Below are 21,686 nucleotides of genomic sequence, written 5' to 3'. Positions count from 1 at the left end.
TTATGATAGCTAAGAGGATTGATACATAACTCATGTTTGTATTTTGTATTAAACTCCTTGAATGGAATATATATTGAATGGGATTTTTTATATTATTAGCTTCAATATGTTAGAAACGAAACAACGTCGCGCGCCTATAACTAGTCGATAAGTTATTCAGTTCAAAATTTATTCCTTACAATTAAAGCGCAGCAATCTAACCTCAAACTCTCTATATTATTATTTTTTTCGACATACTTATACTCCATTCAAAATAACATTAGAAATTTAAGTAAACCTTTTTTACTGTTTGTTCAACCGATTTTGACTTCTATTGCGTTAGTAATATGATTAATGGCGGCTGCAGTAAATACTCGGTATTGTAACCACTATTTTGCATTCAATTTCGTTCTTTTGTCTACGGAATAGACGTCAAAATTGGTTGAGCAAACAGTAAAAAAGGCTTACTTAAATTTCTAATGTTATTTTGAATGGAGTATAGTGTTTTTGAAGGCAGTAATATTCTCTACCGTACAACTGATAAATAAGATCGGTAGTTCAAGTTTTATTTTGCATAGCATTACGAAGTACATATGTACAAGTCTATTACTTTCTAGATGGAAGCTCGCTTCAAGCTCCGTCGTTCGGCCGAGCGCATGGTAGCGGACGGCGGTATCTCAGGCCTACAGATGGTCGTACGACAGTTAGGAACTCAAGCAGAGAGCTCTACACCACGGTTCTTGTTGGCTCCAACGCATTTGTCGTTGGCGCTCTCACAGCCGCCGATGTCGGGCATGCATGTAGATATTGCTATTACGGATATCAAGATTACTGTGTCGCCAGGTAACTTTTTAAATGAATTAATTTACATCAAATTAGAAAATTTTGATTAGCATCAGTTGGTTCGTGATTATTGGGATTAAGTTTGAAAACAAACCTAAAGTAAATCTCAATTTTCCTATACTATCGTTTAACTCGTGGCGTTTTTTAAAACACGGAATGTACAAAGACTGTAACTGATAAAATTCAAACTGCAAATAATCCCTTAAGGACTGGATTTAAAACACAAATTTCAAAAACAATTTATGCCTTACTTTTGCACCTTCAAATAATATAAGAAATATTGTTTTTATGTTAACAGATATCATATCTCTTCTAAATCGAGTGTTGGCGACGATGACGAGTAGCGAGGAAGATAATAAAGTAGAAGAACACAAGGCGATATTCTATGATAACTTGTGGGCTATTGAACCGTTCAAACCTAACTCCTATTGGTTCTTAAAAACCGGTAAGTAATTTAGCAGTTAATTTTTCCTTATAGTATTTTTAACAGAGTCGTACAGAAAGAAAAGTGCACACAGAAAATCAAATCATGTATAATGAAAACCTCTGGGATAAAACTAACTCCAATAAATAATTGCTTAAAATTCTCTATGTTACATTTGCCTCTCTTGTTCTATTTTATCTATAGTCAGACAAGCTGCAATTGATATATATTGAAAATAAATCTGACGATGTTTTATGTGTCAGGATAATCTACAAAAGACTTGTCCGTTCCCTTTGCTTAGCTCAAGTAACGATTCCTATTTATTTGAATAATGTTTTTATCTAAGAACAACACTACTTAACCCTTACCTTATTTAACCTACAGAGCAAGCCGAAGAAGCTATAAACGCTGAAGAATCGTCTGTTGAGATGACAACAGTCGCTCCTATAGGCGAAATCTGTTTGCTATCGTGTCCTTCAATCGTAGCCTCGTTTGAAATGGAGATCGGTAACGAGACTATACCGGTACTCGTTATGCAGGCCTCGCTCACGGGACAGGTCAAAGATTGGAGTTCAGATGTAAGTAATATGTGGTTACTATGCATTTACAAAGTATAAATAATTGTGGTTTTATTTCTTGATATTTTTGCAAAATATGTCTACCCTGCAATCATGTCCTTGTAACGGATAAATCTTTTTATCTTCTAGGAGAAATATTAAATAGGGTAGTGTTTCCCGATGCATGTATCGACTTACTTATATGTGTACCCAGCAAAGTACAGCTCTTGTGATCTGCTATCTCAGCTATCAAGATGATGATTATAATTAAAAATCATAAAAAACGACTAATTGAGGAAAAAGGAGGAGGCTTTTTGAGAAGTCGGTTTAAAAGGCGTTGAAAGTAATATGAAATTATAATATTATACATTTTTAGTTCTACGCGGAATCGACGTGGGCGATGCAAGTATCATACTATAACATTGAGCGTGCAGTATGGGAGCCGCTCATAGAACCAGTGGAAGTACTAAAGGACTACCAGTACAAACATGTGCCTTGGGAACTTAAAATGGAGGTAATCTTACAATTTTCAAAAATCTGAGATGCTCCGATTATCGGTGACCGTCTTTTTCTTCTTCTTCTTATTCTTAAGCTTGGGTTTCCTAGGAAAGCGGTGCCGTCATATAGCGGCCGTAATATTACGGACGCAAATAGACGGTCGTCTTTACGGTGATGACATGTGGAAAGTTCCACGGCCGTTTTAACACACCGTCATAAAGTTTTTTTTAGTTGTATTATACTTACTAACCTAACCTGTTTTATTTAATATTTCTCAAATTTCACGACACCAATTCTGTTTTAGTTAACTTTTTCTATAATCTTTACTTTTTATATTATTTATTGCTTCGTGGTTACGAACGAAATCTCGAATTAAAATTTCGTCGTCCTCGCTGCTAAGAGTTGGAACTCATTAAAAAAAAAAACACAAATACGGATTAAAAAAGCTTCACCGCTTTCAATAAAACGTTCACCAAACCATCCGACACCGACAAGACGGCCGTCATGCAAATGGCGGCACCGCTTTTTGAAGTTACGGTGTCAGTTACCGGTCTCTAGGAAACCGCCCCATTTTGTTTATATAGACAACATTCTAGTGACGTCATTCGCCGTTGTATTACGGCCGCTATATGACTGCACCGCTTTCCTAGGAAACCAAAGCTTTAGCGTTTATCCCGTGCGGTGAGCGTCTTTTTGTAGAAGAAAAATAAAACACACTGATAATTTTTAGGGTTCCGTAGCCAAAATGGCAAAAACGGAACCCTTATAGTTTCGTCATGTCCGTCTGTCCGTCTGTCCGTCTGTCCGTCTGTCACAGCCGATTTACTCGGAAACTATAAGTACTACAGTGATGAAATTTGATGGGAATATGTGTTGTATGAACCGCTACAAAAATATGACACTAAATAGTAAAAAAAAGAATTGGGGGTGGGGCCCCCCATACATGTAACTGAGGGATGAAATTTTTTTTTTCGATGTACATACCCGTGTGGGGTATCAATGGAAAGGTCTTTTAAAATGATATAAAGTTTTCTAAAAAACATTTTTCTTAAAGTGAACGGTTTTTGAGATATCAGCTCTCAAAGTCGTAAAAAGTATGTCCCCCCCCCTCTATTTTTATAACTACGGGGTATAAAATTCTAAAAAAAATAGAGGTGATGCATGCTAATTAACTCTTTCAACGATTTTTGGTTTGATCAAAGTATCTCTTATAGTTTTTGAGATAGGTTGATTTAACTGTAATTTACGGAACCCTTCGTGCACGAGTCCGACTCGCACTTGGCCGGTTTTTACAAACAATTGATTGAAGAATCCTAGTCAGAAAAGCCTTCCTCTTCTTATTTTTGTTTTTGGCTCCTTCGTTGTTATCAGAAAAACCTACAAACACAGAAAAGCCTACAAAAAATTGGTCCGATTATCTGTCATACAAAAAGTTTGACATGGGCCTTCACCCTAATAATTTAATTTAGATTGCAGGATTTCTATTTTTTGTATATAAAAAATATATTTATAGGTACTAATATGATCTATTTTGTCAGATCGTAATGCATACGCAAGAAGGTCACGCGTCGATAGACACGACGGACGAAGCGGCGAATTTGCAAACGGTAGCTCAGAGGCAAGCCAACAAGACCATCACATTGTCTAGCAGTGAGCCATTGGAGATCACCATCACTAGAACTGGCATGGAGGTGAGATATCGGATAATCTATACAATTCACTAAAATGTAAATTTCAAGTACCTAATAATAATTAATTAATAATTTCAAGTAAGCTTTTGACTCACTGCACGAGGAATAATCCCATAGAAAAAAAATATCCATTTCCGCCTTTTGGCACTGAAGCTATAATGAGAAATCTGAACTACTTCTCTCCGTATGTACGATGTAGTTCCCTAGGGATGCAGGTGAAACCGTGGGCACGGGTAGTTAATAAATGAAGCTATGTGTATAAGTGAAGCAAAGAAATAAGTAACGTGACTTAATAGCTCTATTGTTTTTTTTTATATAACGGTCAATAAAACGGCGTTTGGTGCTTTCCTAACATTTTTATTCCCTTAAATAAAAACATATAATTGTATACTACAACAATATACATTTATTGTAGTACATATAATTTTATTTATATATATATTGTACATATAATTTTATACTTTTTACAGTGTTACATTATAGGATTATTTTTATACTGGAATATTTACGTATAAACTTTCTCAATATTTAGAAACTGTTGTAAACAGGTTTTCTACACATTGCTGATTTATTTCAGGTGCTAACTCTTCTAGGAAACTCATTTTCATCGTCCATTGCTGAAGGTGCGAGTGAGGGCGCCACTGTCTCCAAATCCAAGTTCGATGTGAGTTAACATTACCAAGAAATATATACTTTATATGCTGGAATTATTTTGACTATTATTATAATAAACTGCATTCTATTTTTTGTAGTCATTTGAAAAAACATTCCATGGAGCGCCTTATGTTCTTCACAACTGCACCGGTTTGACGGCCAAGTTAATATTGAATGATAACCACGACTTCTCGGTGTGCCTTACTGAAGAATATGTTTCTTCAGACTACAGGTAAAAATATAAAAGAAACGATTTATTCTCAAATCTTGTGGTGTTTTGCAATTGTAAGCACAATTGTTAAATTAATCATGTCTTGTTATTTAGGGAAGTGGTTTTAGAACCGGGTGCTTGCGTTCCCTTGCAACTTAAACATGGTGGACTCAACCTGATGAAGCTAAATGAACCGCCTCCACCGCTCAAGCTGAATGTTAAGGTAACTCAAAGTTTGATTTCACAACTGACTCGAGTCTCACAGATGTACTACAAAGTCCATTTAAAACATATACTCCTAAACTACTGATAGTTACGGAGTAAAGTTATTCTAAGTTTGAACCTATGAACATGTATGGATATTCCTTATTTCCTGTTGTAACATTACTATCAAATTCGTGATTATGTATCGAAAATACTGGTAAGTTTCAGATAGTAGAAATAGACGATGACGTACAAATCCCGGTGGACCGCGCGGACAAGCGGTACTTCCCGCTCGGCCGCAAGCTCGCGGGTAGCGTTCCTGAGAAGAACGTTCCGCACGTAGCCGCGGTTGAACCGCGCGGACTTATATCCGAAGTGGTCATGCAGGAAGCGGCACTGCATATTTATTTGAGAAGTGTTGTGCAGGTATGTGTACTGAGTGTCTGTTATAATTGTTTACTTGAATAAAAAAATGCAAATTAGACGTCTGGTCATGAGGCCATCATCATTACGGGTTCTACTGAAAGTGAACTAAGAAGGAAAAGAGACTGATTCAGCTGTTGAAGTATAAATTTTGACGCCACAAAATTCAGTAATTTACTACATAATTTTGTTAGGAAGTCGTGGTGTCCTAGCGGGCAAAGAACCAACCTCTCGAGTATGAGGGCGCGGGTTCGATTCCAGGTCAGGCAAGTACCAATGCAACTTTTCTAAGTATATCTTAGACACCAATGACTGTGTTTCGGATGGCACGTTAAACTGTAGGTCCCGGCTGTCATTGAACATCCTTGGCAGTCGTTACGGGTAGTCAGAAGCCAGTAAGTCTGACACCAGTTTAACCAAGGGGTATCGGGTTGCCCGGGTAACTGGGTTAAGGGGGTCAGATAGGGCAGTCGCTCCTTGTAAAGCACTGGTACTCAGCTACATCCGGTTAGACTGGAAGCCGACCCCAACATAGTTTGGGAAAAAGACACATAATTTTGTTCAGTAAAAATTAACTTCAAAAATTATATTACTGCCGTATCTTGTTTATATCTTGATATAGGTCTTGATGGGACATTAGTTCATGTATATTTTCAATGAACCATCACCATAATATTTACAATTTATATTTAAAAAATTGTTGAAAGATTCTTTTAACCTACAGACAGATATGTGTTGCTGGGGAGTTTGTTGCGCCACTTCTTCCTAGCAAAAACACATGGGAAGTGGCAACGGGTGCGCGTTTTGGGGCTGTCTTTTGTAAAAAAAATTTGACTTTCGAAAAGTCCTGTTTTGCAGCCAAGTTTGAATAAATGATTATTGGTTTTGATTTTACATACTTTCACCATCAGGTAACAAACACACTCTCAGTGAACGTGTCAGTTTACTACATGACTCTTTCCGGCAACGAGGTGCGTTTACTAGGCGACGTGAAGCCCGGAGACATTCTACGATTGCCGTTACAGGCTGTTCATACGCCCACTGCTGAATTGTTCTACTCCGTTGAAGGTAAGATATGATCAAATGGTGTTTTTTTTTTTTTAATTTGACAAGTGTAGCTGTGTGTTTTGTTAATCTATGACTTTATAATGCGTATGATAGATTTTATTTATTTTTGATATACATTTAGAGATAGAGGAAGATTCTAAGGGTCACACTGTCATTGGTCGACAATAAATCCGTTTTTTTTTAACCAAATATTCTTCCGTTCTAGGTATATTTGCCTACTAGGCCATTTGTGTGACATACCTTTCTTTCTTGATCAGGTTTTACAGTATCTGTATCACCGTTCATATGGCGGGAACTGCAACAAGAAGTGAAGATATCGAGACTGTTGCAGTGCGATTCTAAAGATAAGAATAGCGGAGAGAAATTCTATTTGAGGGTATGTTTTATTTTCAGAGGCTGTTTGATGTAATATTAATCCATTGATATTTGCAAGTTAAATGTGTTAATGTTAACTTCGTAAATCGATGATTATATCTATCGAAATTCATTTTTTATTATAAGGGCAAAAATACTGATTCATTCATGTGTAAAATTTTGTTAACCTCCTAAGTCGATTTTTTTGTATAATTCTTTAAACAATTCCATTAAAATTTAACTTACCTACAGGCCTTAGGTACAATGGAACAAGTATTCTACGAGCAGACGACCCGGCACACGTTCGCTTCATCTTGCTACGACATAGTACTGAAGCCAGCTGTAAAGCTACAGAACTGTTTGCCCGTTGAGATCGTCGTCTCTCAGTTAGGTCTGAAGAGGACGCAAGTATTCCAGCCAGGAGAAATGTTCCACTTGTCGCATCTGTCGCCTAACCGCGCTTCTATTGTTATTATGGTAAGTTTTAAAATCTTTCTAGGACTTTCTAAAACCTGTTTATTTGTAAGCGGCGGAATTAAGTTGAGAAGAATTTGCCCTGCACTGCAATACTAAGCCTAAACGTCGATAAATTTCTACAATATCGTGATATTTTGCGATCATATCGTGCTGTCTAAGGACCGCCTTATGTAATGACAACATTCTGTAATGGTGCGATGGTATGGAAACCTTCGGGTTAAAAATGAATCTGACAAGATGTTTAAAAAGAAATTAAAAAAAAAACATGTTATTTTCGTTATTCTAGATCAAAAACTACCTCGACAAATGTTGGGTTTGTACGAAGAACCTTCCTGATAGTGAGACAGAACTTTCAGTGTGGTCTTTCGAATCTCACGACAGCCCTTCAGTAATGACTCTAGACTTGGGTATGCATAGTGTGGACATGGAAGGAACTCAGGTCTTATCTCTATATTGCCCATTCTGGATGCTCAACAAAACCGGCTTCACATTGTGTTATAGGGTAAGTAGTAATTTTAAGTCTTCATTTAAAATTGAGGTGTTCTGTGCCATGTGTGCGATGGTTTTGGCAATAATTGGTTTAAATGTTGTTCAATAACAAGGTGGAAATTCAAAATTTTAAAAGACATTCATCGCTTCAGAACACATTGGTGTGATGAGTATGAATATTAACAGTCGATGCTGTTCGTTTTTATACTCATTATTGTTTTACTTGATAAGATGTATTAATGCAGTCAGTAGGGGTATATGAAGTTTGAAAGCTAGGAAGTAATTATCAATTAACACCTTGTATCTTGTGTATTTAGTACTTTATTGAAGCTATCAAGTATGAGCAGTACAGTAAGTAGTCATTCTATCAAGCTATACTAACTGTATTGTCTTGTCATTATACTAAGTCATTGACACATCTCGTGAAGTTGGCTTCATTCGTAATATTGGAGTAGACCTTTAAATACGATTGGTCATAAATACATTGCGTGGTTACAGAAATCAAAGAAACCAGAAAAAGACTCCAGCACACCCAACAAGGTATCTTTGAGATGATCTGTGAATATTTTTAAATAGTTTTTTTTTCTTTCATTATTTTTTTTTAATCCTTTATTCGGTCCCGATACTGCTTTCTAAGTCTAACAAGCTTCATCTCAAAGCAATAGTTTTAGGATTTTTTGGTTTCGATATTTATGATCATTGCCTTGTATTTAATAAATTGTTGTTTATAGCATGCGTTTTTCAGTGGGGTCATAGCCTAATCCAGAGTATTTATGTGATAGTGTATTGACACAATAGAGTTGGTGCAATGATACAGATATTTTTATTTGTTTAGATAAGTGTTATTTATAGGCACTAATTTAACGAATATTGTATGGGTTTCTCTATTTTAATGAAATTACAGATTAAGCATTCATGTTGCAGTAAATTACTTAGACGCCATACTTCTTGTTTGCCGGTAAGTGCAAACGTCATATTAGAACTTTTAAGATATACATGGTTACATTATTTTGCAAACGGCATTATTCTACATAAAGCACTCCTGACAGGTTTTGGTTAAACTTGTACACGTTTTAACGTTACTTGTGGTGGAATTTTGAGTCACACACATTTTATCGGTTAAAAATTGATACTTACTGAATATTTGTACACAGATTACTCAACTTCGCTGGAAAGGTTGGGGTCAGTTTGTCTGTTAAATGTTGTTTTGTTAAAACGAGAAAAAAAATGCACAAATTGTAGCTTTAGTTTTTGTGGATTACCATGACCCTACTGCATTTATTTGCTTTTTAGCAGCATGTAGTAGTATTGTAAGTATTAATAGCAGTTGAACCAGTGACGTATTTACTCGTAGCATGAGCTTAGGTATTGCATGATGACACATTAACCCGAGCTCCATTTAATAACACCATAGTTAATGTATATTTGTTTAGCGTTATTTATGTTAAATTTCGGGGTTACGGTAAGCAAGCTTTAAGGTACAGGATAATGCTCCGCACAGCAGCATTCACAAATCGCGGGACACACACATTTGTGGTAAATTTTTAAAATTTTTGTTCTTTTTTAGAATGTGGATGAAACAGGCAACGTGATATTCCATCCTAAAGAATATAAGGAGCCTATACTGTTTTCGTTCCGCGCAAAGAATTTCTTTGGTAAGAAGAAAGCGGCTATAAGGGTGGAGTTTGGGGAATGGTCTGACAAGTTCTCGTTGGACGTTCCTGGAAGTTCTGGTGTTATTATTTGTAAACATGAGGGAAGAACTTATCAGGTAAGGACTTTTTTTGAAAAGGAAAAAATAAAGAAAATGTGAAAAATAAAATTATTTTTAAATATGTTTAATGTTCTCAGGTGGCAGTTACAAATCAGCTGACGTTCAACAGTTTGACCAAAATGGTTATATTCACGCCGTACTTCTTGATCATCAATGAAGCGCCTTTCGATATTCAATACCAAGAGCTGCACAGATCTGGTGACCCTTGGATCACGGTAAGATTACGTTGAACAATCAGTTCGACTTTTCTCTTGACTGAATGCTTGTATGGGGGTAGGAAGTAATTTGATGTCATAAATTTCTTTACATCGGAATACTTATTCGGGAGATTATTTGACTGCGGGTTTTAAAATCATCAGTTAACTTCTATCTAAATATAGAGATTTGACACATTTTTTACACAAGAGCTGTCAAAGTATCAACCATATTCTTCAGTAAAATATTAAATTGCGATTGAAAAATCGGCCCTTGTTTGATAAAAATGGTTTATGTTCCAGGTTGCTCAAAAATCAAGCGCGCCTCTATGGCCGGTCATAGAGAGGGAAGACAAGTTATTGTTAATGCGAGTCGCTGGCTCCGCCGACTACGCCGCACCATTCTTATATACCGAACAACATTCAGTTTGCTTGAAGCTCAATAACGAGGTAAGTTCTTGTGTATGTATGTAGTTTAATATATCTTAAATGAGCTGTTTAGATGTCTGAAACATTTGAGGAAAATCTGATATGGCACACGGGCGATTCCAGACCTAAAAAAATTGTTTGTGGGGCCATCCTTCTCAAAAATAACATTAATTAAATTTATGTAAATGAGAGGGTAGATAGGGGGAAAATATATAAGGGATATTATAGGGGAGGTATTGTACATGAAGGAATGCATAAGGAAGTACATACTAGAGCAAATAAAGGAGCATTTAGTGGAGCACATATTATTACAATACCTATATACTTATAAGTTACGGGTAGTCAAAAGTCGGTAAGTCTGACACTGACATTAAGTTTTGATTAGGTCAGAGAGGCAGTCGCTCCTTGTAAACACTGGTAATCTGCTGCACCCGGTAAGACTGGTAGCCGACCTCGACATAGTTGGGAAAAGGCTATGGAGTTAATATGTCATGGAACATCAGCTATCAGTAGGTAATAAATTAACTATATTTTCCTGTTAATACAGTTCGGCGGTCTCCACGTGGAAGTGCAGCTGACTGAAGGCGGCACGTACATCACAGTGCGTCAGTACCGCGACGGACATGCGCCCGCGCTACTCGTCAACTTCTCGCCCTACGACATCACTGTTTATGAGAAGGAGAATGTTAATACTAAGTGAGAATCCGTTTATTAATTAGTAGCCGTTTTTCCGCGGTTTCGCCCGCGTCCCGTAGGAACTACTGCCCATATCGGGATAAAATATAGCCTATGGCACTCAGAAATATTGTTGCTTTCTGTCAGTGAAGTTTTTGGAAATCCGACCAACGGTTCCAAAGATTACCCCCTACAATACAAACTTTAAATTTTTACTTAGATTTATAATATTAGTATGGATTAAAAATAGATTTTGCGTTTATACGCTTTTACTGTAAAACGACTGAACCGCTTGAAGTAGATTTGCTTAGAAACAAACTCAATAACCATAACCGTCTCCTGTGAAATATTAGAGCTAGCTGTTACACGGGATTCGGTAATGGTATTTTGTGCTGATTAATGTACTTCTATCTAAAGTCACTAGTCCTATTTAATTCTTATATGATATTGTAGGAAATTTTTATTCATCTTCAAAATAAAACTCAATGTATCATTGAATTTTCAGGTCACTGTCTTCAATGCACAAAATGCTTTACACGTGGGATAACCCCGCAGGACCTCGCGTTATGATATTTGCAGGTCACAAGAAGAAGGAGATTGAAAACGATCTGAGAAAAGATGGCATTGGAGATTTTATGTATGTATACTTTGTTATAATCGGCAGCTGTTTATTATCCGTCATTTTGGGGTCTGTTATATTGTTTATTTTACATCTCACTGACAGTCGGTAAGATACTTAGTAACATGTAAAATTGTTTTCACATTTATTACTCTGACGGATCTACCGTAGATGGCTTTCTGGGCGTGCACACAACACTGATTTACTTGGAACGTCCATTTTTTATTATTTTGATGTAATCCCACAAGTTATAATCCAAGTACATAGTAGAGTACATAGAGGAAGTCTACTGCTATATTTCTTTGTGTACTAATCCTAAGTTCTTCCTTATTCACTGTCCCTATATTCTCTCTTATGTACTCCTCCTACATACTCCCTCATATTGTCATAGCCTTAAACTTACACTGCTCGAAAGAGGTCACCCCCAAGTTGTGAGGAGATTAGGAAATCTCCTCACAACTCATCGCGCTAGGCATGCTTGGTAAAACATATTATTGATATAAATATAACTTTACAGGATCAACGAAACCACCCGAGTATACTGGGTATCGTTCCTCGACGGTCTACAGAGAGTGATACTATTCACTGACGATCCGATACTCGCTAGTGGTGCCCACACTATCGGCGAAGCTGAGTTAGTCGATACCGAACTTGTATTGTCTATGCAAGGCATAGGATTGTCGCTGGTGAACGATCCCGAACAATTGGAGATTGTTTACATCAGTATTTCTAAGTATGTTACTGTTGTTATTGTTTTATAGTGCGGTTATATAATTTCAAAACAGTAAAACTGTGATTATGTTCGACTTGCCCTAGATCAAGTATTTTGGACGAGTATCTCGAGGAAGTCTCAATCAATACATGTTAATTTTTGAAATGTTCAAAGCAAAAAAATACATATAATTTATGAACTAAACTCAAAATTCGATATTTCTTGAGGATCATTCGTAGTAATTTTTAAAGTTGGGCAGTACATTTATGATTCAATAATTCAATATTGTTTCTAGTTCTGGTATAATATGGGAGCAATGCAAAGTGGGAGCTCGCCGGTACAAAAAGATTGAAGGGCCGAAGCTGCTGCAGTTAGAAGAACATTATCAACGATACATGGCTGAGAAGATGGTCAGCACTACTGAAATACTCTCGCCTAGAGTACAAATTGATGAGAAAGTTGAGGTAAGTTTTATTAATTTTGAAGTGCTCATCAAAAACTCACACAGATTTAGATGTTAAAGATTTTTTCTCCGTGCACCTACTCTGTGTTAAGTGTGTTACTAAGTGTTATCTTCTTTGCGTCTTTGGCCTGCGATTAGTGAAAATTTGTTCCACAAATATAAAAATCATCCACATACAAACTTATTAGCTTATTTATTTGCTCAGTTAAACATAAGTAAATAAATAATGCATATCAGGGCATATGTTATTATCAAGTCAAGCTCGCTAAATATTCATTGTACAATGCTATAAACAACAACAGACTGGTAGGTTCTTTTTAAAATCTTAATAGATGTTATTTTATTTTCATCTACTTTACAAATTGTAAAACCACGAATAAAAAAAAAAATACGGGCAAATTGAGAACTTGCGCTTTTTGGGAAGTCGGTTAAAAATCACTACATATTAATCTCGATACAGGTGGACTTCGAAGAGATGCGCCAACTGAAGCCATCCGTCCGTCTTCTCCGCCGTACCCTGCAACCCGGTCTCTGGGCGTCATACGGGCTGACCCCGCACTCGCGGCGCCTGCACGCTCGCCTGCACCGCCTGCAAGTAGACCAGCAGTTGCCGCTGCCCACCTTCCCAGTCGTGCTGGCTCCCGTACCTCCCCCAAGGTCTATCGCTAATGAGGATCCTAGTGGTCAGTATAATATGTTTCTTAATATGATCGTTTTATACGTGCATACATACTTCATTGGGTTTTTTTCAACAAATTGGTATAAGTGGTGAACAAATTAATTATTTTTCTTCAATCTGGACTTCTGGAAATACCGGATTCATAAACCGGCTTAATTTATTAGCAAACAAAGTTTAAAAAAATTACGTGTTAAAGTTATCAACAGAAAATAAATATATTTCATGTTAAAAATCAACCCTTTTGGGTGTATAGGTACAACACCAGTTTGAAAACGCACTAAGATACTGTTTACTCATGTTTGTTTAATAAAATTTAGAATAATATTAAAAATACCTACATGAAAATTCGGTATAATCACCATGGTTGACATGTCTGAAAAAAAACCTGATGAACATCTACTCATTATTGAGACACCATTGGTCATGTCATCCATCTCCAATGTTCTACAAAATCGTAGGACTTATTCTAAATTGTACCTAATCTTTTTTGCATGACTGGGGAATTCGAACATAGTGCCTCGAGGTAAATGCTTGATACCGCTAGAATATAGACGAGAGTGGCTAACTGCTTGCTCAAAAACGCTTGTTCGATAGACTATTAAAAGCATATAATTCGTTTCTTTTTATTTTAATACATTCGGAAAACATACAGTATTAAAAGCTAACAAAAATAATACCTATATTGTGCAACCATTAACCAAGTACATGTTTTCGCATTTAGATACTTACTAGCTTTCCGCCCGCGGCTTCGCCCGCGTGGAATTCGGTTATATTGGACACACAGCGCCATCTACAATCCATCCATCAAGCAAACAATATTTTTTTTTCCCTCGGGAATATCTATTTTTTTCGGGATAAAAAGTACCCTATTATTTAATCCGGACTTCTAACTTTACGGCTGCAAAATTTCAAAGCAATCGGTTCAGTAGTTACGGCGTGAAAGCGGAACAAACAAACAAACAAACAAACAAACAAACTCACTTTCCCATTTATAATATTAGTAAGGATATACTAAGAGCCTGCTTGACAGGTAAAATAATAGTAATAATACAGTACAGATACTACGTTTTGTTTGTAAATTAGAAAGTTTTCTAACCAATGTTTTTTAAGTAATCGATTCAATACATATGGCTTAATAATTTTGTATATTTTAGGTATGAAACCGTTTATCGAAGTGTCGATAGTCGAACGGTTGATGGAACACAGTATGGTCCGTCAGTACAAATACTATAAGGTGCTGATTCAAGAGTTCCACGTGAAGGTGGATATGGGACTGATCAACGCACTCATGGGCATGTTCCCACAACGGTCGCTCAATGAACAAGAAGCGGTTAGTGATTTTATTTTTAAGTGACTTAATAAAGGAGCTTCTCAGTTTTACCCATATGTATGAATATAATATGTATGTTTGTGCGCACTACTACACTATAATCTCACGTTTGTCTGAACAGATTTTGATGCAGATTCGGCGTAGTATTTGTCAGACTTAGAAGGCTTTAGTAATATTGTTAAAGTCGTTTTCATTTTTGCAAAGAAAAAAAAAATTTCGTGTCTGTGTTTTGGCTCGAGATCTTTTGCTAATTTACTGAGTCCGAAAAATATGTAATAGCATCCTGTCAATGTAAACGGAACCTAATAATTATTTTGTATTGCAGCTGGACGCATTCCAACTCGATTTAGAAAAAGCAGGACAGCCATTAGAAGCTTTAGCAGCGATAGGGGTCGCATCAGATCTCAAGAATTTCTACGATAATCTGCATTTGTCGCCACTCAAGGTAAAACCCAAACCCAATGATGTAAAATATTCACATAGATTTTATAATTTGATTTTGAACTTTATTACTTTGTGCTTTAGGTTCACGTTTCGTTCTCTCTCGGTGGCACGACACAACTACCAACGTTTGTTGGCACAGTACTGCAGAGCATCGGTGTTACTTTGACGGACATGAATGACGTCGTATTCAAGTAAGATCTTTGAGTAAATTGAGTAGCTTTCATAATATGAGAGAAACATGTTTGTATACTTTGAGTATGATAATAATACTGCCATGATAAGGTAATTTCATGTGGCTTAATTTCATGATGACAACCTTGTCTTCATTTCATCGTCATCTGCCTAACTTATGTTTGGGTCGGCTGCCAGTGTTTTACATGCATATTTCATCTAATCAACCCAATTCAATGGGCAACTTCGACATTTTCATATTAAAGAACCGTCTGCAAAATATGAATAGCTCAGAATGATAAGATTTCCCTATGCATCAATCAGATTATTCTTTTTACTGATACTAAACGTCGAACACAATTATCAACATATTTTTTTTCCACCAGATTGTCGTACTACGAAAGGAACTACGAGTTCTTATCTCAGAAGGAGTTGATCGGTCAAGTACAGAACCACTACACGGGACAAGCTCTCAAGCAACTTTATGTTCTAGTCCTCGGGTTAGATGTAATAGGCAACCCCTATGGACTGGTCGTGGGACTAAAGAAGGGTGTTGAAGATTTGTTCTATGAGCCTTTCCAGGTAATTTATTTCATAATACATATGTACATACAATTAAAAACTCAATGTTGATATTTTATAGTTATGTTGGTGATGAGACATTATTTTTTCTAAACATTATCATTCGTAATTATAAAGCTTGACGCTATCGTTTTCACAGTAATAAACTATTTAAAAAATATCTCGCTTTTATCTGTGCTTGGGAGAAAACTACTTATCGTATCCTATTTATCCTATCGGATCACTACAAATCCATTTCAATAGATGTTATACCTTGAAAAAAAAAAGGAATAGTAGAAAGGAACAGTAAAGTAATAAGAAACATCCATTTACTCTCGCCTTTATAATATTAACATGACTTACATTCTTATCCAGGGTGCAATCCAAGGTCCGGGCGAGTTTGCCGAGGGTCTGTTCTTGGGCGTACGTTCGCTGGTCGGACACACAGTGGGCGGCGCGGCTGGAGCCGTGTCGCGTATCACAGGCGCTATGGGACATGGGCTTGCTGCACTCTCGCTAGATAAGGTAAATATAAAATACTAGCTGTTTCTTGTAAATTCACCCGCGTCCCTAGAGAAGGTACCTACTTCTGGATGTGGATTGATAATGTTAAGTCCTTTGACTGATGCCATAAGTAGCAGAACTTACCCAACTTTTTCTGAACACGCAGGAACATTAATCACAATGAAAATAGATAATTACTGACTACTTATTTACTTTCTATTTGAATTGCATTACATACTGTTATGGTACTTCCTTAGGATTACCAGAGACGCCGTAGGGACAATATCAATAAGCCACCAGCGAATCTTCAAGAAGGTCTTGCGAGAAGCGGTAAAGGACTGGTTATGGTACGTGCTAGTTTTTTATTATGTAAAGCGATGAATCGCAAACTAATACAAATATTTATTAGAACGACTTTGAATTGAATGACAATTTTGGACATAACAAAAAAAAAATGAACGCTAAGTTCAAAATGGCGATTATGAGCTTGAATTCTATGAATAAAATTATCTACTGAGTAGCCAATGCGCTACGATTTTTTCTAAATTTCATTATGTCATCGATATAAACAGGGTGTAGTAGACGGCGTGACGGGAGTGTTCACGAAGCCCATAGAGGGTGCTCGCGAGCAGGGCGTGGAAGGGTTCTTCCGGGGGCTCGGTAAAGGCGCTGTGGGGCTCGTGGCTCGTCCCACCGCCGGCGTCGTCGACTTCGCGTCCGGCTCACTTGACGCCGTCAAGAGGTGACGCATGAATGAAGAGCCTTTTGCATGCTTGTGTGTTGCATGTTTGTTATACGCGTTGCATGCTCTTTTGTGTTGCCTTTTAATCATTTTTTTACGACGTAGGGCTGCTCATTGTCGACATGTTTATTGAAATTATCGCAATTCAAAGAATGCTTTGAATCAATTAACTCAATGGTGAATTTAAGAGCATAGGAGCGACTACATGCTTTTTTTCATTTCATTTTGGATCTTATTTTAAAGACAGTTGAAAATACTCAGCGCTGTGCATATGCAAGTTCGCTGGCAGTTATACATTCTAAGAAAAATGTAGGAATTATTAGTGTTCGAAGTATTCCATGCTAGTCATATCGGAATGAGCTATCTATGATTTGGCAAAAAAATCCCAGGGGTGCAAACGACGATATCACATAAATCATCATCTAACTTTCCGAATCGCGATCACTGAGTACGTTTAAACTTAGGGCGTAGTGGATGGTGTCCGCGGCGTGCTGATCCGGCCCCTCCAGGGTGCTCACGAGGGCGGTGCGGGGGGGTTCGTGAAGGGGCTGGGGCGGGGGGCCGTGGGGCTGGTAGTGCGCCCCGTCGGCGGCGTCGTCGACTTCACCTCGGGACTGCTCACGTCTGTTAAGAGGTGGTGAGGTTAACAGTCGGGTTAGATGTTTTGTAGGTAAAGTTGGTACTTTCGATTAGATATGTAAAGTTGTGCTTGTTAGAAGGAAGTACTAAACAAATGTATTTTATAAGTAGAGATAATGAGGGGGAGTTGAGTGAAGTGAGATATAGCAAAGAAACTTCGTAGATGTAATAACCCAAAAGACGTTTTCATGTGCATCCGGTACATTATACTAGATATGTAATGTGGTGTTTATTAGAAGGAAGTACTAAAGGTTGTAAGAAGAGATAATGGAGGGTAGTTGAGTAAAGTGAAATACTTACTGCAAAAAATGTAATTGTTATTTAAAACAATCATGTAATAATAACAAAAAAACATTTTCATTTGCATTATTGTAATCCATTGCGTGCATGTTTCATTTGAAGTAAGTAGTTGTGGTTGTTTGTGTGTTACTAATGCTTTATTTCTGTTGCTTATGATTTAATGTGGCGTTCTATAATTAAGTGTTATGCTTTTATTTATTATTACGTTCTAAAATTCTGTATTTCAAACTTAAATTCTTGGAAAAATTTGTGTCATTAACGGCACACAATTTATAAAATATCGCATACTACGTATGATGAAACTTCTACGAAACTTGTACATAATTAGACTAATATTGTATTTGTGTAACTATAGAGCGGCGGATATGTCTGAAGAAGTGACGAAGCGTCGACCTGCGCGATACATGGCGCCCGACTGTGGCGTCAGGCCATACTCGAGGCTCCATGCTGAAGGATATAAGATGTTGTTCGAGCTTGAAAAGGTATGCACCAAAATATATTACGAGAATAAACAATACCATGGCTGAAAATCACATCTATCCATCCATCACAGCCCTTAGGTTGTCCGTAAATCTTTCCATTTCTGCCTACTTCTTGTCTGAAAATCGCATTGTATTAAAATTCTGAAAATGCACTTCTGAATTTCGTTAATATCATCTCTGTGAGATGTCTGCAGAAATTCGGATACTAGGACCTCATCAAAAAATATTTTTACTAATTTTATAATTATATTGAAACAGGGTAAATACGTCAGCACGGACACGTACGAAGCTCACGTGTGGGTAATTGCCGGTAAAGAAGTAGTCATGTGCACCGACAAGCGCATGCTATACATTGAGAAGAACAATGTCTTCGGCGGCTGGCAGGTACGAACTAATCAAAAATAATACCTTATCTTTCCAATAAAATTGTTTATCGAGAACTGAGGTCATGTATAATGTATATCAAACCTATCCCGTCCGGCGCTCGTTCCTGCAACTAGTAAATATTTCATGATACACTCCGCAACGACCTTACAAACACATGTCCACTGCAAAGTGCTAAGAAAGTTCTAATATCTTTCGATATTAAAGTTAAATTTTGAGATACCGAGTAATGTAGCAAACTTGTTATTAAACTCTAGAAACTGCATAACACTATTTTTTCTTAATTAGAAGTTTTACATATGCCATTGCAGTTTTGAAGTTATATGAATATTTTTCTTCGAAATTCCTAATTTTAATAATTTTGAAACAGATTGTATGGACGTATCTCTGGTCGGAGCTCCCTGAAGTGCCAACAGCCGTCAACAAAGGCGTCTACATCCCCACTGCCAAGAAAAAGGTGCTAGGAATGTTCCCCACGTCCGGGTCCGGCAAGGTGATATTCCTCTACGACGAACAACAGAAGAAGTACTTGCTCGCACAGTGCCAGCGGCTGATGCAAACTCGTTGACATGAGGCAGTAGAAAGAATGACGCCTTCAGAATGGTTGGCACAGTTCTTTCTACTTATATTTGATTATCGCACCGCATTGCTTACTTTCGCCTATCACTTTAACATGCACCACCTCGGCCCCAAAGGCTTCCGCTAAACCCTTCCCTCGCTGTGAGCAGTGCTTCATATGGACTATGTATTTATGTACTTTAGCGTATCGGTGTTTATCTGTTTTGAGAACCGTGTGCTTGTTATATTTTTATAATACCTTTTTACGTGATGGTGTCAATGCAATTTGTATGCTGAGTACAATTATGGAATTGAATATCGTGGTTATGACATGTTGTGTATGTAGTTAGAGTTTTGATTATTTTACATATTTTTACCGTTTAGTAATATACCAACCTTGTGTAAAATGAGAGAGATATTGTACATGACCTTAAATATCATTGAATGTCGAGAATTTGGTTACTCTTTGGCTGACTTTCCAGACTTATCGAGATCTTGTAGCTGTGTAGAAGGATGTAGCCTTATTAGAGTACAAAAGAGGTGAATGAGTTTAAAAATATCTCTTTTCTGGTACTTTAAATACATTTAAACTTTTTAAAAGTATATTTAAATATTAAATATATCTCTATGCATTTACCTATTTAAGATTAATATTCTGTAAGTTGTTACAAGATTTCAGTCTTCCTTTACTACTTATTTATTGACTTACGCCGTTGAGTTTATTATACCGTTGGTACTACATATTTCAAATATTTAAAGTTCGTTAAAAAAGGAAATTAATATGTAATCAATTCTCTGTTCCAATACTCAGTTGAAGTCTATTGCTGTAGACTGTACTACTTAAATATTCGAATATGATATTCGTTATGTTATGTACTTATAGACTATGTAACGTTATTCACAATATGTTGTTATTGTAAGTTTAATATTACAGAGACAAAATCAGTGAAGTAAGTGTATTAATTCTGTTTGTTTTATCGAAGCCCGATAGTACAAACATAATTTGAAAGAGTTGATTTTTTATACATTATTTGTTGAATGAAAACGCTAAGCCAGGGTGGCTTCCATTGTTGAGGCTTTCCATACCAGTGCCTTATGATCGATGTTTAGAAAGCTGACGTTATTTTGCTGGTTTTTTCAACTGTTTGTTAATGATTGCTTTAAGTTTTTTGTTACACTAGATATAGTGTATTCGAATACTAAGTTATTTTAGGTTGAGTGCACAATCTAACCGTTTGTATGTATTTGCTTAGCCGATGTGCGCTAGCCTTACCAGTGGCTTCGAGATGTAAAATTTCTTAATTTGATATTATGTTTATTTGTTGAAGCTTTTATGCATAACTTGTTTAATTAGATATAAAAGCCAACTTTGTTATTATTGCCTGTTGCACAATTTACTCACTTGGTATTCGTTTTGTCTTGTTCAAGCTTGTGTAAGAACATTTTCAATATAATATATATACAGAAACGTCTTTTTTATTTGTGTCCCACTTTTGAGTAGTAAGCTGTAATAATTGAGTACTTTAGGGCGATATAAAAATAGAACCAGTTAAACCTATAGGGCCTTACTACAAAAACTTTAAACCCTGTTTTACGCTTGTCTAATAAAATTTTGGCAGCAAAATGAACCATATGTCAACGTCATAATTTGACATTTTTTTAGACAAGGCATAAACTGACGTTTAAAAGTTTTTGTGGTAAGACGGATATTGTTTCGGAATCACTCTTGGACAATTTTGAAAACAGGCATTTAATTGACGAATAGCCTCTATACCTATAAATCAGACAAAAGGTCATATTCATCAAAGATTGAAGTGATATAACAAACGTATGACCAATATTTGAGCAATAAATCAAAACGCGATCCATTTTACGGCGGTCGCGAAATGTAGGACGAACTGCACGGTAGAAATAAACGCCTATTTAGTCAGTCGACATGACATCGTTACTCACGGCAGCGCCTGGCATAAGTATATGTATACGAGAGAACGTCCCTATCATACACTATTTAACCCAGTAGCACCTAGCAAAACGTCAATAAAGGTATTTCCATCTGGTAGATAAGTATAAAGTGATCAATAAACCAGTTCAAAACACCGCTAACTCAATTTTATCTCCATGATTAATATGTAAAATTTCATCATAAACTCGATT

General features: G+C 36.7%; 1 protein-coding gene across 5 annotated transcripts in view; it reads left to right on the top strand.

Moving 5' to 3' along the window:
- LOC110374247 (intermembrane lipid transfer protein Vps13) overlaps positions 1–21,000 on the top strand; it is a 35,390-nt gene extending 14,390 nt beyond the window's left edge. The window contains exons 29-60 of one of the 5 annotated variants that reach the window (XM_049838770.2): positions 597–822; positions 1,121–1,267; positions 1,631–1,824; positions 2,180–2,317; positions 3,840–3,992; positions 4,570–4,656; positions 4,745–4,878; positions 4,972–5,080; positions 5,284–5,487; positions 6,396–6,552; positions 6,810–6,928; positions 7,159–7,383; positions 7,670–7,885; positions 8,777–8,830; positions 9,440–9,643; positions 9,724–9,861; positions 10,144–10,290; positions 10,817–10,965; positions 11,450–11,581; positions 12,081–12,296; positions 12,571–12,739; positions 13,199–13,421; positions 14,572–14,747; positions 15,073–15,192; positions 15,273–15,382; positions 15,749–15,944; positions 16,299–16,448; positions 16,685–16,774; positions 17,000–17,169; positions 18,464–18,590; positions 18,849–18,974; positions 19,345–21,000. In XM_049838770.2, the coding sequence (XP_049694727.2) occupies positions 597–822; positions 1,121–1,267; positions 1,631–1,824; positions 2,180–2,317; positions 3,840–3,992; positions 4,570–4,656; positions 4,745–4,878; positions 4,972–5,080; positions 5,284–5,487; positions 6,396–6,552; positions 6,810–6,928; positions 7,159–7,383; positions 7,670–7,885; positions 8,777–8,830; positions 9,440–9,643; positions 9,724–9,861; positions 10,144–10,290; positions 10,817–10,965; positions 11,450–11,581; positions 12,081–12,296; positions 12,571–12,739; positions 13,199–13,421; positions 14,572–14,747; positions 15,073–15,192; positions 15,273–15,382; positions 15,749–15,944; positions 16,299–16,448; positions 16,685–16,774; positions 17,000–17,169; positions 18,464–18,590; positions 18,849–18,974; positions 19,345–19,542 (5,004 nt within the window). In that variant the 3' untranslated portion in view covers positions 19,543–21,000. Of the gene's footprint in view, positions 1–596; positions 823–1,120; positions 1,268–1,630; positions 1,825–2,179; positions 2,318–3,839; positions 3,993–4,569; positions 4,657–4,744; positions 4,879–4,971; positions 5,081–5,283; positions 5,488–6,395; positions 6,553–6,809; positions 6,929–7,158; positions 7,384–7,669; positions 7,886–8,370; positions 8,413–8,776; positions 8,831–9,439; positions 9,644–9,723; positions 9,862–10,143; positions 10,291–10,816; positions 10,966–11,449; positions 11,582–12,080; positions 12,297–12,570; positions 12,740–13,198; positions 13,422–14,571; positions 14,748–15,072; positions 15,193–15,272; positions 15,383–15,748; positions 15,945–16,298; positions 16,449–16,684; positions 16,775–16,999; positions 17,170–18,463; positions 18,591–18,848; positions 18,975–19,344 lie in introns of all 5 variants that reach the window. The other 4 variants (XM_049838771.2, XM_049838773.2, XM_049838772.2 and 1 more) reach the window with 4 other exon arrangements.
- Positions 21,001–21,686: the final 686 nt, after the last annotated feature.

Source organism: Helicoverpa armigera, chromosome 12, assembly GCF_030705265.1.
Source record: "Helicoverpa armigera isolate CAAS_96S chromosome 12, ASM3070526v1, whole genome shotgun sequence".
Taxonomy (NCBI): domain Eukaryota; kingdom Metazoa; phylum Arthropoda; class Insecta; order Lepidoptera; family Noctuidae; genus Helicoverpa; species Helicoverpa armigera.
This window is presented reverse-complemented; position numbering and strand designations above follow the sequence as displayed.